Consider the following 16,573-nt stretch of genomic DNA (forward strand, 5'->3'; position numbering starts at 1 on the left):
CATCTTTGACCTTTTTAATCCTAAATTTTAGGCTCACATGCTTGAATAGACAAGTTTGCTTTATGAGAAAAGATACTCCCTTATGGAGTTGAACTAGCATCATGAACAGCAACTGTAGCTTTCAAAAAAATAGTAACAGCTAACTAGACACTGTGGCAGCAAGATATCCTCTTAAAAAAAAAGGAATTAGTGTAATTTTTAAAAGTAATTTTAAAGCACACATTAGTGTATTTCTGATGATGAAATTGGTGAGAAAGTTTTCCTTTTATTTGCTAAATAACCATTCCTTTTAAAATTGCAGTCTGATGCTTGAAGAACACTGTATTTAGACTAGATATTAGAAAGAATTTCTTTACTGAGAAAATAATTAGGCATTGGAATAGGCTGCCCAGGGAGGTGGTGGAGTCATCATCCCTGGAAGTATTTTAAAAATGTGTATATGAGGCACTTCAGGACATGTTCTAGTGGGTATGGTGATAGATATATACATTTTTTACATTATTTATTTGGAGTGGGGATGTCAGTGATTGGACACAATGATCTTAGAGGTCTTTTCCAACCATTACGATTCTGTGATCAAAATTTATCTTTGATTTTCTCTATTTTTCTAAAATATTTTCTTTTTATTCCACAGGCCCATGCTGTTAGCAGTTGTTGCAAACAAAACATCCCCCTACACGAAGAGCTACTTAGTAAAAAGGTCAAAGATAAATTCAACATCAGAATGGAACAAGAGGTTTTTTTAATGTGTGATACTCTTCTATAGTATTGATGAAGTAGTTACCAGAATGCTAGTCTGTGTTAATCAGTGTATTTTATGGGTTTGCAACAAAGCATAATACACATTGAATAGAATGAGTGAAACTTCTGTTTCCAGCATATAATTAATTTTAGTAATGTAATACATTTTATGTTTTATTTGCATATTCCACTGTAGTACTGTGACAACAAATCACACCTATGTACAAGAGCATACATCAATAGTATGATGTAACTTTACTACGCCACTGCTATATTTAGTTTTTGAAAGAGACACAAGCATACACTATGGCCACATCAAATAATTTTCTGTAATTTTTTTTTCTTCAATAGCCTTCACTTTTTCATTAACACTTTATTTTTTTAAATTTAAATTATTGAAAAAAATTACAGAAATTTTATACAGGAACATCTAAAAGGAACAACCTCACAGGCACTGATATGGCAAGCATTTTTTTAAGGGCTGAGAGGCATTAATATCATATGGACAAGTCAACTGAAAAGAATGACTAACTGTCACAATGGGAAATGCTTACTTCTTATAAGTTGAGAAAAGAAATCCAGAAAGTTATTTTTTGGCCTTGCTACATTACTTAGTCAATTATACAAAGACCTACACATTTAACCTAAAATAATATTTTTAAAAGCCCTTTCATTCAAAACAAAAACATCATGCAAAACTTTGATGCAACTGCTTTAAAACTGTTGCAAGACCACACTATATATTAGCTTTTGTACTGCTAATGCACAACTAACAGCAAACTTGATTAGATTAACACAAATATGTCTTAATTACACCGTTATATCACACTAAGGAGACAAATGCCATAAGACTGGCAAAAATATTTAAATCTAAGCACTCAAATGTCAGGATAATTATGCTGTGTAATCCTTTCACAATTAGAAAAAGCACCCCAATACAATCCTGCAGTCTCACTTTACAAAATAAAGTTACATAAAATATTAATTGTGAGGCAAACAGTTTATACTGTCACAAAGTAACATACAACTAGAGTCAAAAGAAACAAAAAGTTCTAAAAAAAAGTTGAAATACACATAGCAACAGAAGCACAAATGCTACATTAAATACAGTCAAAATAAATAAGACAATGCACTTCAAAACCCCTCAAACTGTTTTTTCCAGTGACAAGAGGTTCCATTTGCAGTCTTTCCATCCATAATTTGTCTGAAACATTTACATTCATTAAAGTATTTAGAATCTCACAGAGGAGCTAGATTGTTTTCTCTTCCAAATCTAATTACCAAGTTGGTTTTGGATGTTTTAAACAGACATTATTATGCCCCATTAAAAGCAAGGCAACAAATGGACTTTTTATCACCTTCAATCTTAGCACCAATGACAAACATTTTTAGAAGTTATCATAATCTTTTTTGTCTTTTTTCCCCTCTGCTTCAAATCCATCAATCCCATCACTGTCCCTTCTCCTTTTACGATTATTATGGATGTTGAAACGTTGATTCATCTGTGGTAAAGGATCCATTCCTAAAACTTTGTGTATCTGACGGAATGCAAGGAGTCTCAGTGCAAACTAGAAAAAGAGTAGAAAGGAGATATTTCTATAAGAAACAAATATAAATTTTGAGTACTTTGTCAAACAATTAATGAAGAACATTAGTGGTGAATATTACCCTTAGCTCTTATTATTCTCTCTTCCTTTCCTGAACAAATTCAACACAATAAAATGTGTATTTGATATTTGCTGCTTCTGTACAAAGTACATAATCTTAGCTTAACAATAATATGTGTTTTAGCTGCTGGACTTGCACTGAAGCTGTCAAGGCCTGTCACATGTCCCATTATGCATTAGTAATCTTTAGCAAAAGGATCAAATTAAGAGTTAGGGGCAGTAACCTCTTAAGCTGCAAGTGGGAATGGTCAATATTGCAAGTGGATACAATAAATATTAAATGCTAAACTTACACAGATTATAAAATATTAAATGCCAATGTAATTTTAAATCTAATAACATACTGCTGTAAAGTGAGCATCTTTACAATTATAGATATATATATGGCAATGCTTCAACCTTTTCAGGAAAATACATTAATTTTAGTGCAAAAATGAACACTATTATATATCCTCTGTTGTGACATTTTCATTGCCTAGCTTAAGAATGATCATGTGAAAGACCAAACTATATTCTAAAATGGGAAAATTCATGTCCACCATACATGTATAGCTACATTTTAAAAAAATAATTACCTGTGCACTTGAAGTAATATCCTCTCGTTGCTGATCTGACATTACAGCAAGTGTATCAAAAGGATCTTTCTCACAAGGGTCCAGAAGGCCAGGACCACCTACAACAGTTAGGCTAATTAGTAGCACAGCTCTACCTTATTTTCATTAAGATTACAGATTTTACATTAGTTAAGCATAACTATAGACACTGATCAAATTCAACTTGCCTTTAAGGATGATTCCTGAAGATATACACTCAAAAACTCTTCTCAGTGCATCCCCAGGACTCTGTGGTCCCGTAGCACTGCTAATTGCTTTTTCCACAAGCAACTCCATAGCCTAGACCAACAAGAAGAAAATACATCCAATTAAGAAAATTTATTAAAACAGAAAAAACCTACTACTGTTGTTTAATAAAGAAGTTTTGATACTGGAATTGTGAAGAACATTGCACTTCACAGAATGTTTGCATTTAAAATGGAAAAAATCAGATATTTTTAAAAGACGAATAAAAAGAAAACTGCTGCAAGATTAACACTGAATACTGATACCAATATGCTGCTTCTCATCACGAGTTGTCTAAAAGTTTTATAGAAATTTGTAGCCTACATTTGCAGGTAGACAATTTGTCCAGCTTTTTTTTTTTACAGAATGTGGAAAACAGGACTGGCCACTTGGAAGGAATATAGGAATGTAGTCAGAGAATACAGGGAGGGATGCAACAAGGAGAGCTAAGGCCCACCTGGAAACAAATCTGGTGAGGAGTATCAAGGACAAGAAAGGTTTCTTCCAGTACATCAATAAAAAAAGGAAGAATAAGGGAAATGATGAATGAGGTGGATGCCCTAGTGGCTGAAGACACAGGGAAGGTGGAGTTACTGAATGCCTTCTTTGCTTCAGTCTTCACTGCAAATCTGACCCTCTTGAGTCCTGGAGGTTAGAGATAAGGTCTGGAGAGAGGAAGGATTTCCCTCGATAGAGGAGGACCAGATTAGAGGCCACTTGGCCAAACTAGACATCCATAAATCCATGGGCCCTGATGGGATACATCCACGAGTTCTGAGAGAGCTGGCAGATGTTACTGCTAGGCACTCTCCGTCATCTTTGAGAGGTCATAGAGAACAGGAGAGGTGCCTAAGGACTGGAGGAGGGCTAATGTCATTCCAGTCTTCAAAAAGGGCAAGAAGGAGAACCCAGGGAACTACAGGCCAGTTACTCTCACCTCCGTCCCTGGTAATGTGTTGGAAAAAAATCATTCTGGACATCATCACAAAACATGTGAAAGCAAAGAATGTTATGGGGAGAATTCTGCATGGATTCACCCAAGGGAAATCATGCTTGACCAACCTGATTGCCTTCTATGACGTTGTTACTGACTGGCTATATGAGGGGAGAGCAGTGGATGTTATCTGCCTTGACTTCAGCAAGGCTTTTGATATTGTCTCCCATAACATCCTCATTGGGAACTATGAGTGTGGGCTCAGATGAGTGACAGTGAGGTGGACTGAGAGCTCGCTGTGTGACAGAACTCAGAGAGTGGTAATCAATGGAGCAGGGTTGAGTTGGAGGCCTGTTACCAGCGATGTCCCCCAGGGGTCAATACTGGGTCTGGTCTTATTCAACATATTCATCAACGACCTGGACAAGGGGACAGAGGGAGAAATCCAGGATGTATTTTGGTAACAGCAAGTTTGCCAATGATACAAAGCTGGGAGAGGTGGCTGACACTCCAGAGGGCTGTGCTGCCATCCAGCATGACCTGGACAGGCTGGAGAGATAGGCAGAGAAGAGCCTAATGAGGTTCAACAAGGGAAAATGTTGGGTCCTGCACCTGGGGAGGAAGAACTCCATGCACCAATATAGGTTAGGGGTGGACCTGCTGGAAAGCAGTGCTGAGGAGAAGGATCTGAGAGTCCTGATAGACAGTAAATTATCCATGAGCCAGCAGTGTGTTCTTGTTGCCAGGAAGGCCTAGGTTGCATAAAGAAGAGTGTGGTCAGTAGGTCAAGAGAGGTCATTCTCCCCCTCTATTTTGCCATGGTGAGGCCACAGCTGGAATACTGCATCCAATTCTGGGCTCCCCAGTTCAAGAGAGACAGGGAACGACTGGAGAGAGTCCAACAGAAGGCAACAAAGATGATTGGAGGATTGGAGCACCTCTCTTATGAGGAAAGGCTGAGAGAACTGGGATTCTTTAGCCTGGAGAAGAGAAGGCTGAGGGGAGACCTTATTAACGTCTACAAGTATATAAAGGGTGGGTGCAAGGACGATGGAGCCAGACTCTTTTCAGTAGTTCCCAATGTCAAGAAGAAGGGCAACAGGCACAAGCTGGAACATAGGAAGTTAAATATAAGAAAAAAACTTCTTGATTATGAGGGTGACAGCATTGTAACAGGCTGCCCAGGGAAGTTGTGAAGTCCCCTTCTCTGGAGATATTCAAAACCCACCTGGACGCAGTCATGTGTAATGTGCTATAGGTGATACTGCTTTAGTGGGACAGTTGGACTAGATGATCTCTAGAGGTCCCTTCCAACTCTGATAATTCTTTGATTCTGTGAGTATGAAACATGGTGGGTCACCGGAATCTGTCAGTCACATGAATAGTCAGCACACAGTATTAAATGATGTATTTGATTAATCTAATGGAATTAACAGGATGCTACAAATAAATTGTTTTCTACAAGAATACAAAAATTTAAAGCATCAAAAATTTAATGACCTTTTCATGTTTAAGTAGTTAAAACTTCTTCAGTTTAACCAAACTGAAGTTCACAGCAATTTTTTCCTGGATGTAGGCTAACAATAACTCAGATGTTCAACAAGTGTAAAAAAACCTTGATGATAAACAGGTTTTCTGGAACTTAAACATTATTTGATATCATTTAAAATGGTTTAAATTATTAGCTCTATTTTAAGTAGTTTTTTATTTGAATATTTCCACTGTTTACTTTTATTAAACTAAATTTTTCCAGAAAAACCTATAAAATATATTTGCAAAAATAAAGAATAGCTTTCCTTAGCTTTTTCAGCATTAAATGGATGTTTCAATACCACCTCTTTGGAAAGTTTTCAAACAATGTGTTTCTCATTATTTGGTGGGATTTTTTTGGAGTCTGTTTTTTGGTTCTTAGTTTACAGCTGTTCCAATGTTGTCCTTTTATTTTTATTTTCCAAGAGTAAATGTCTATTCTAATGCATGCAAGTAACCATAAGCAGTGTTGATTACAATATTTCACTAAGGGTGCTCATTCTTTTCTATTTTAGCTCAATTTAAGTGACAAATTTCAATTCTTGGTCATGGTATTTCTTTACTACCACTGTATCAGTCAGGATCAAGCTTTGTGTTTCAGCAACAGTAATTTAGTTGTTTTCAAGTACGCAGCAAAATACATCAGGAAAGAAAAAAAGCAGATGATGTTATTTCATTTATTCAAGTCTAGTTATTTTGGATCCTCAAACAATAAAGTCCACAATCCTAGGAAAATGTGAATTATGATGCCCTGGTGTTTATATGCACATAAGGCTGGGTTTCAAATTTGAAAAAAATAAACCTTGAATATCAGTTCCTTCTAAACTGTAGGAACTTGACAAAATTCTTGTCCTGGTTTGAGGCAGGATAAAACCAATTTTCTTTCTTGTAATTTTACTTTCAGCTAAGTCTTTTCTAAGTAGCTGCACTTGCTGAAATTAATGGCATGGTTTTCAGTCAGTGTCTGCTTCTAGGACTGATAACGCTCGATGTTTATAGTTATGGCTAGAGAATGGTATGCAGAGCCAAGGCCACTGCTTGGTTCTGAGAAACACCTTATGGTCTGAAAAGAAAAGGGGAGTAAAGGGGTCACACCTGCAACCCTCCATTAGGTACTAGTGGACAAGACAGGTGACCAAAATTGACCAAACGGTGTATTCCATCCCATACACATCATCCTCAGTATAAATTTGAGACATCATGAGGGTCAATCTTCTTCGTCCATTGTTGGCATCCTGGAAGGATTCCGTCCATTTGTCTGCCTTTGGTCCTGATCTGTGCCCTCTTGAAAATGTGTGTTCCTGCATCCATCTACTGTCTGCTGCTGACTCCAAAAGCCCAGCCTGGGACTTTGCATCCTCAGTGGTGACGAATGTTGTTGACGGAAGGGAGGAGGAACATGATATCGCTTTTATATATATTTAGTAATTTTCCTTTTCATCACTATTGTTTCATTAAAGTGATGTACTTTATTTTCTAACCTGTAAGTCTCTCTCTCTTATTCTCTCTCCTTTCCATGTAGGGAAGTGGAGAGGGGTAACAGAGAGCACCTGTCATTCATTTAATTGCTGACCCAGTGTTAAACTTTGACAGATTTATGGTGCCCAAAATGGTTCTGAGCTCATTAGCTTGAGCCCAAGTTCAAATTTGGATCATAGATGAATACTTTGAATTCCAACTCTGGTAGGAGGATACCCAGATGGCTCCATTGAGAGAGAATCTGTTTTTTCTCTGTAAGTATCACAGGGTTGTAAATTGAACTGATCATGCTATCCGTACCTGTGGTATTTAGGGTATGCAATATGTAGTTTTGCAGCCAGGATTAGTGTTTCTTTGTGGTTTATCAATGGCAAGCACTGCTTAAGAGCTTCAGTTGTGATATGGTCTTTAATACCGGAATACAGTGTGGTACATTATACAGTGGTGTTCCATATAAATATTGGAAACTGTTAGTGATTACACTTTCTATTTTAACTTGGGAAATTATACCACTCCATTTACTCTCAATCTGAGTCCACCAGATTTTGGTCAAAATAGCATTATGTTTCTGAATTTCCTGCTGGGTGTTATTAAAGTTTCTCATATATTGGGGAGGATTAAGACAACTATCCCAACTCTGAGAGTGAGCACATCTGTTGGGACAATGAGAGCTACTCCTCATGAAGAGAGCCCTGCAGCTTCTGTCTCCACAGCAAATGCTTTCCCTCACTGCATGCAAGGCCATGAGTCTAGTACAGCCAGTGAGCATTGCCAGCATTGCTGCTAGAGCCACAGCTTCTCCACTCCCACAGACGCTGCCACTATTCTGATTCAGGAAGAGAGCCCTGCTGCTGCTGCCACTACTGCTGAAACTGCTATGGACACTCCCACTCAATCCACATGGCTACTAGTCGATCCTGTGCCTAGAAGCAAAGCAAAGAAAAAGAGGAAGTCTGGTCCCAGGCCTTATTCCCACGCAAAATCTCCAAACTTTGTACAAAGGGAGAGAATGATAAGATCTGTCCTTCTCAAGCAGATAAGGGAGCAGATCCGTCTCAGAGTCATCTGATGAGGATTAATCAGAACCATAAGTAATTATTCAATCCTACTCTGAGAATGGACTTTGGCCGTCATGCAGGTGAACACCTTCTCACTTGGTTACTCTGATGCTGGAACGATGGGGCTGATATTTGGATTTGGATGAGAGAGAAGCCAGTCAGTTGGGATCCCTGGCCAAAGATGCAGGTATTGACAGGGTGATTGGGAAAGATGCTGGAACTATGGAGGCAACTTTTGTTGGCTGTAAGGGAGAGGTATACTTATAAAGATGAAAGAGACTGCCCCCTGGTAAGAGCACCCACGCTTGATAAAGCTATGAGGTATCTGAAAGAATTAGCTGTATGAGATGGGATTTATGATGATGATGGTCAGATTGTAGATCCTGATCAAATGCCATGCCCCCAGCCTATGCTGCAAAAGTTTGTGCATGCTGCACCACCAGCATTTGTTCATACAATGAGAGTAATGTTATAGGTCAGTGAGAACCTCGTACCATCTGTGCACTGACATACTTTTAAAAGTGCAAGACATAGAGCTCTACCTTTAAAGACATTGAAAGATCTAAAACAGGCAGGGCGCAGATCCTCCTAGTACCCCAATTATGTCACTAGTCCCCATTGGGCCTGGATCTCAGCCTTAGAGGAAATGACTGAGACTGTGTAAACCCCATTCCTCCCCAACAAGGGGAAAGGGGCTGCATTGCAGCCATTAGGAGGAGACACCCTCCTGGAAGACCGAATCGAGGGAAACAGAATACACTACAAAGTGCACTATGGCCTCTCCTGCGTGACTATGGAGAGGAGATGAAAAATTGCCATGAGAAACCTACTGCTGACCTACATGAGCAAGTACATGAGCTACTAGGTAAAGCAAATACAAGAGGAGGTGTAGCAGACAGTGTTTTAGGTTATGGAAATTTTAGCCTAGATGAGCTAGTGCTTTGCCCTTGAAACAAAATTAGTTAACAACTTTAAGTAAGAAGAATGTAGATAACAGTCATAACAAGACCCTGGCAAGAGTAGAGCAGCACATATTCTGCTGATTAGGAAGATTACATTAACCAATTAAAGGAGGCTCTGCTTCATGTGAACAATTTGTCGTAACCTATCCGCTTTAAGTTTTGAATGCATGGACAGATTGTAATGACCAATTATGAAATAACACGGAATGTGTCTGAACACGTGGACAGATAATGACAGTATAAAAGTAGAGATGTCTCATAAATAAAGTGCTGATGCTCAAAGATCCCATGGTGTCAGTCGTGTGGTTGCAAATGGTGCCCTGTGTGAGGAATAATCAGGACTCGATTATTTGGGGAGAGGACTGCAGATTGAGCAGCCGTCATGACAGCTCTGCTGAATGGAACAAAAAATAAGGGTGGAATTCAGGACGGAGAGACTCCCGGGGAAAGAGCCCAAGCTCCGGAGCACAACAAGCTTGTATCCCTCGGAAAGAGGATAGCAAAAGAGAACTTTTTCGGTTATGAGGTCATAAATGTATTCGGAGGATAAGTCTATTTTAAATGTCTTTATGAAAATTCTCCAGAAGAGAGGAACTCAATATGATGAGCATGCCATGAAAGTGTTAACTACCTGGCACTTGATCTTGGAAACCTTGAAACAAAACAAAGGCGTCAGGGCCGGAGCACAGCGAGGCGGCAGGATGCCTCGGCTGCCCTTCAGCCCCCAGGACAGGAGACTCGAGCCCAGCCCCTGCCTATGACCCCTGGCCGCCGCCAAGAAGGTACCTCGCCTCCTCTCCAAGATCTGATCAAGCGGCGGCTGCTGTGGTGGCATCCGCCACAACACCTCTATCCCCTAGATCAGAGGGCGGTTTGGCCTCCTGTGATGATTCAACAGGCAAAAAGGAGGCTCAGTTCAGACAACCCCTTTGGCTGACGTTCTTGTTGCACAAACACCACCCACGCCCCACGGGCATGGCCCCGGCCCCTCCGCCGCAGTGGGTAAGCACAGCCAAGCTCCAGAGCAGCCGCGGACGGGGGACTATCCGCACCACCGGCCTCTCAGTGCGGTGCGAACAGGGAAGATTCAGAGCAGCTCGCCCCTTCCTGCCTGGGGGGATCGGCATCTGCCGCGGACCCAATGTGCCTCCGCTGATGCCAGTTCCCCCCTCCCCCTCCCCCCACCTCCCTTCCCACCCTCTGGCCGCTAATAGCTAGAGGGAGCAGTAACGAAACTAGCCGATTCAGTGAACTCTTTCATAGAATCTGGTTGCCTAGAGTATGAGGTTATTTCTGAACAATATGGGTCAAATACATTTTAAAGATACGATAAGGTGGCACAGCAGATACACAGGACAAAGGTCAAGATATTGATAAAGGAGAAAATGTGTTGCAACCTCAGGATGAGCCAGATTTGGAAGAAACGGGGTCCCTTGCTCACCGAGCTGTAACTCCTCCATGCCTCCAGCGCCTCGACTTCCGACAGCTTCTGTATTGCAGACAAGCATACGAAAAGATCTTAATGCTGCACTGCAGAATGGGGAGGAAGTTGCTTTGGTACTTTTGCAGACATTCTCTGTTATGGAGGATCGTGATCCTAATAATCCTAGGCAGGTATTTCACTCACATAGAGCTCTACCTTTAAAGACATTGAAAGATCTAAAACAGGCAGGGCGCAGATCCTCCTAGTACCCCAATTATGTGTACTGGTTTGGATGTTCACAGGGAGAGCTTCTCATCATGCCACCAATGCTACATGGAGTAAACGGGTTGCATTAAACGCACAGTGGGCTCGAACAGGAAACCTCACTCGTCCAGGAATTGTGGAAGTGATCACAGACTGGCCAGAAGGCACATGCTTTGGAATGCCACCAGAAAAAGTGGTAAAATGGACTGAAGAAGCCCCACCATATGACCAAATACAAGAGTGTTGGGAAATTGTCTGGAAGAAAACAGACATGTGAGCAATCCTGACTATTTAGCTTTAGCTAGAGTAAACTAAGGGCCTTGAGACCCAGTTGCAAGGTTACTGAAAGATGAGCTATGGGAAAAAGATAAGGGAGCTGGCAGTAGAAAAGAAGAAATAACAGGATAATGAGGAAGCCAGCAGAAGATCTGTGAGAACAGTATTTGTGTCCAAGATATAGCCACCTGCAAGATATCATTATATAAACAAAGGCTCTAGATAAAGCGAGTGTCCACTGTTAATAAACGACTTCACTTTAACCATATTGGTGGCTGCGTGTCGTCCTTTAAGCCTCCGCGGATTTTTTCCTACATTTGGCGTCCGAACAGGGACCCTCTCGCTGTTGCTTCCAGGAGCGATGAAGACAGCTGGAATGAGAGGGTAGCGAGAAAGCCGACCGAAGGAACGGTGCGGCAGGAGCGGAGAAGCCAGTCGAAAGGAGACTGCTGCCCCGGCGGTCTACGTAGCTGGTGCCCGGCTACGGAACGAAAGAGGTACCTCGAAATTGAAGAATCTTGCCAAGAAAAAGGTGAGCGGCTGGGGAGGAGATGGGGTCTACACTCTCTAAAGAAGAAGAGGCAGTAGTTAAGCTCCTCCAATGTATTCTCTCTAAGAGAGGTTTATCACACGAAAGCAGGACCTTACGTGAATTACTGAAATGGGCACGGGATAGAGACTTGATCCCCTCGATGGGTACCGTTTTTGAGTTACCTACTTGGGAAGCCATAGGTACTGCTCTATGGGATAAAATTAACGATGGAGATAAGGAGGCACAATGCTTAGCGACACTCTGGAAATTGATTAGAGAAACCTTAAAAGAGATGGAAAGTGAAAGAGTAGCAGCCTCAGCGTTTGCTGCCTTAACACCTGATCTACCAATACCGATGAATGCTCAAAATATGGATTTGACCTCTAGGCAGTTTTTTGAGACACCTAAAATACCCCTACCAGCACCTGAAGGGACTATACTGATTCAAGCTCAGCCAACTGTGTCATTTGACCCTGGGGGGTCAGATGAAAAGCAAAAATGGGACTGAGAAGCAAAACGAAAAGCGACTGAAAACACCACCAGAATCATCGGAGGACCCAGAGGGAGAGAAGCCGGAGAACACAGGCGAGGAACCTTAGAATGCAGACACCCCCTCCTGTCCGCCTGCCACGGCTCCCAAACACTCTGCCACCACTGCCTTCCTCTCGACCTCCAATGCCTGATTTATCTTCTTGACCACAGTTTCCATCAATTAATCCTCTGCTTCACCTGTCAACACCATCAGTGCCTGCTATAGAGCAACAACCAAGGAAAGAACTGGGACTCGGAGACAAGCAACTCAGGGAACTGCTGAAGAAACTGAAAGAACTGGAGACCAAGGATGAGTATACCCCTGAAAAAACCCTAGTTTTTTGCTCCGGGGAACACCCTGAACAACCCAGGGGCACTAATTCATTTTTATCCCCTGATCCGTTCCCTATCCCTGCTCCTACTTCCCTTAACCCTTTAACACCCACTGCTCCACCTCTTCCAGATCCAACATGGGGAGGGGAGGATGGTGGAGGGGATAGTGGGGGGGGGGGGAAGGTGGAATCAACAATTGCAATTTCATCATAAATGGCAAATGCTGTGTGAAAATGAAGCTGTGTTTCCTAGACAGAACACCGATGCATTATACGGAGTGCAAGCACAAATGTTACTTGGTGCTTGTCCTTTTGTATGTGCAGATTTGCAGGCATGGTTTCAAACTGAAGTGTTACAACTTTCACAAGAATTGGCATATAAAGCTTTGCAAACTGTGCATGATCCTGCACAAGCACTTCCCTCTTTTACAAATATTAAACGAGGGAGTGGAGCCATATCCAAAATTTGTGGATCACTTATATTCAGTGGTAATATGACTCACATCCCGATTTGACAGAAGAGATGAAAACAATATTTTTTATATGTCAGCATATGACAATGCTAATGAAAAAAAACTAAACGTGCATTAGGACTACTCCCAAAAGGTGCTACAGCAGCCCAATTGTTAGAAGCTTCTGAGCAAATGCTAGAAGCAGATAAAGCTGCTTAAGGACCATCATTGCAATATGGTTCTCAATATTGATTTATATTGTGGTGCATGGTCCACTGGTGTTTCACACAGAGACAAAAAACAAACAAACAAACAAACAAAAAAAACCAAAACAACAACAACAAAAAAAACTTAGTAATTACACTTGGGTTTTGGTTTGGGAGATTGTACCACTTCATTTAACTTTAGGCTAACTTCACCAGATTTTATGAGAACGAGTATGCCTTTTTGGAGGCCGAGAGTTGCTGTGGAGAGTGAGAGCTGCTCCTGGTACAGAGAGCACCCCCACTCCTGCCTCTGCAGCCGTTTCTCGCCCCCCCTCACACAAGGGCACAACTCAGATATGGCTGGTGAGCATTGCCAGTGTATCTGCTACAGCTGCAGCTGCTGTCTCTGCCCCCACAGACACTGCTACTGCTCAAAAAATGAGCCCTGCTGCAGACACCACAGAAAGAAAAAAAAAAAAAAAAAAAAGGGGGGGAAGAGTGTGCCTTTGCTGTTTAAAGGCTTGGAATTCTGTCTCTAAACAATTTTATTAGGCCTTTTTGAGCCTCAATTTGGCAACCATGAAGGAAACCAGGACTCCACTGTGCCGTGACCCGGGAGGGGTCTGGGGACGCTTTTGGGGCCCCCTGACCAATTTTTGTCGGATAAGCCTCCTCTATCCTCTTGGTTCTATGCACCAGTGGACACCAGACCTTCCTCATAATAAAAAGGTATTTAAGTCCTTCCATTGCAGTGTGAAATGTGCTTTTCATATTGTATTGATAATAGGTTCTTGTTAATGTTGTAATTCATGTGATCGTTTATATGTTGATTATGGGATCCCTTGTCTATGTGTTGATTGTTGATTGTGCTATTCTTTTGCACTGCTAAGTAGATGAACTGAACTTCTGGTATTTTAACACATGCTAAAAGATGTTGATAGTGTCAGACATGCAGTTTTATAATATCGTGCTGCCACTGACTTTTTATTATTAGCTTTTAGGTTATGTTTGTGAAGACTTTGATGGAGTGTATTTGCATGAATTTATCTGATCATTCAGAGTCAATTCACAACCAAAAACGATTTATTAAGATAACATGAAAAATTAACTGTTGCATATATTGGGTTAAATGAATGGTTAAATCACTTAAGGATATAGGGATAGCTTAGAGATTTAATTAGACAAGGTTTATCAATTATATTTGTTATTATTGGTTTTGATGCTTTCGTATTATTAGTATGTTGTTTATGGCAATGTATTATTAGCATGTTATCTCACATGATGAAGTAAGTCAGGATTGCTCAAAACCAAAAAGGGGGATATGTTGGGAAATTGTCTGGAAGAAAACAGACATGTGAGCAATCCTGACTATTTAGCTTTAGCTAGAGTAAACTAAGGGCCTTGAGACACAGTTGCAAGGTTACTGAAAGATGAGCTATGGGAAAAAGATAAGGGAGCTGGCAGTAGAAAAGAAGAAATAACAGGATAATGAGGAAGCCAGCAGAAGATCTGTGAGAACAGTATTTGTGTCCAAGATATAGCCACCTGCAAGATATCATTATACAAAAAAAAAGGCTCTAGATAAAGCGAGTGTCCACTGTTAATAAACGACTTCACTTTAACCATATTGGTGGCTGCGTGTCGTCCTTTAAGCCTCCGCGGATTTTTTCCTACACAAGAGGATGAGAAAAAATATGCTCTTTTCACTGCCGTCTTGTAGAAAACACTGGAGGTGGAAAGCTGCTGCGTGGAGTCCTACACAACTAGTTGCAGAAGCAGCGGAAGGAGGTGAACTGAGTCAATTTGCAGTGGTAAAAACCATCCAGTTGGCTTTGGACATTGCTGAACAATAAAGGTGACCAAGACTGTCTCTCTCTACTGACTCATGGATGGCAGCAAATGGCTCGTAGGGGCAGTTAAAGCAGTGGAAGCAAAACAAATGGCAATGTAAAGGTAAACCCATCTGGATTGCTGAACTGTGGAAAGACATCGCTGCTTGGTTAGAGAAACGATGTAAAAGTTCATCATGTAGATGCCCACGTACCTTCATATCGAGCTACTGAGGAACATCAAAACAAACAGTGAGCGGATGAGACTGCTCAAGTGTTCCAAATAGATTTGGACTGGGACCATAAATCTGAACTATTTTTAGCTAGGTAGGTTCATGACACTTCAGGTCATCAAGGAAGGGGTGGAACATACTGATGGGCTTGTGACCTAGGGGTGGACTTAACTATGAAACTGGGCTCTCCAGAAAGGAGCCTAAGGGTGGACTACCCAAGATAAGAGACAAACCAGCAGCCCAGCTGAAGTGCATGTACACCAATGCAGGCAGCATGGGCAACAAACAAGAGGAGCTGGAAGCCATCGTGCAGCAGGAAAGCTATGATGTAGTCGCTATCACGGAAACGTGGTGGGATGACTCCCATGACTGGAGTGCTGCCATGGGTGGCTACAGGCTCTTCAGAAGGGACAGGCAGGGCAGGATAGGCGGAGGGGTAGCCCTATATGTTAGAGAGTCTCCTGACACTGTAGAAGTTGAGGTCAGCAATAATAAGGTGGAGTGCCTGTGGATTAGAATCAGAGGGAAGGCCAACAAGGCTGATATTGTGATGGGAGTCTGTTACAGACCACCCAATCAGGATGATGAGGACGATGAATTATTCTACAGGCAGCTGACAGATGTTTCAAAATCGTCATCCCTTGTCCTCGTGGGTGACTTTAACCTACCAGACATCTTCTGGGAACTCCACACCGCAGAGAGGAGGCAGTCTAGGAGATTCCTAGAGTGTATAGAGGATAATTTCCTGCTCCAACTAGTAAATGAGCCCACCAGGGATGGAGCCCCGCTTGTGTTTCTTTTCACAAACAGAGAAGGGCTGGTGGGAGATGTGGTGGTCGGTGGACATCTGGGACTTAGCGACCATGAAATAATACAGTTTTCAATACTCAGGGATACAAGGAGGGTCATCAATAAAACCTCTACGTTGGACTTCCGGAGGGCAGATTTTGGCCTATTCAGAAGACTAGTTCAGGGTATACCCTGGGAAACAGCCCTTGAAAACAAAGGGGTCCAGGAGGGATGGACAAACTTCAAGGAGCAAGTTTTGAAAGCACAGGAGCAGGCTGTCCCAGTGTGACGAAAGGCAAGCCAGTGGGGAAGACGACCGGTCTGGCTGAATTGGGAGTCTCTGAAAGAAATTAGGGTTAAGAAGAGGGCCTACCAATTATGGAAAAAAGGGCTAACTACAAAGGAGGAATTTAGGAACATAGTTAGGTCATGTAGAAAGAAAATAAGAGAGACAAAGGCACAACTTGAACTGAATCTCGCCACCTCTGTGAAGGAT

At 41.6% G+C, this 16,573-nt stretch overlaps 1 protein-coding gene across 1 annotated transcript in view; it reads right to left on the minus strand.

Annotated features, from left to right (window-relative positions):
- Nucleotides 1-251: 251 nt before the first annotated feature.
- Nucleotides 252-16,573, minus strand: part of LOC139789133 (zinc finger RNA-binding protein-like) — an 81,764-nt gene continuing 65,442 nt past the window's right edge. Inside the window, exons 18-20 of the mRNA XM_071729660.1 lie at nucleotides 3,190-3,301; nucleotides 2,984-3,081; nucleotides 252-2,309 (exon numbers count right to left, since the gene is read on the minus strand). Coding sequence (XP_071585761.1) covers nucleotides 2,130-2,309; nucleotides 2,984-3,081; nucleotides 3,190-3,301 — 390 coding nt within the window. The 3' untranslated portion in view covers nucleotides 252-2,129. The remainder of the gene's footprint in view (nucleotides 2,310-2,983; nucleotides 3,082-3,189; nucleotides 3,302-16,573) is intronic.

The sequence above is a fragment of the Heliangelus exortis genome, chromosome W, assembly GCF_036169615.1.
Source record: "Heliangelus exortis chromosome W, bHelExo1.hap1, whole genome shotgun sequence".
NCBI lineage: Eukaryota > Metazoa > Chordata > Aves > Apodiformes > Trochilidae > Heliangelus > Heliangelus exortis.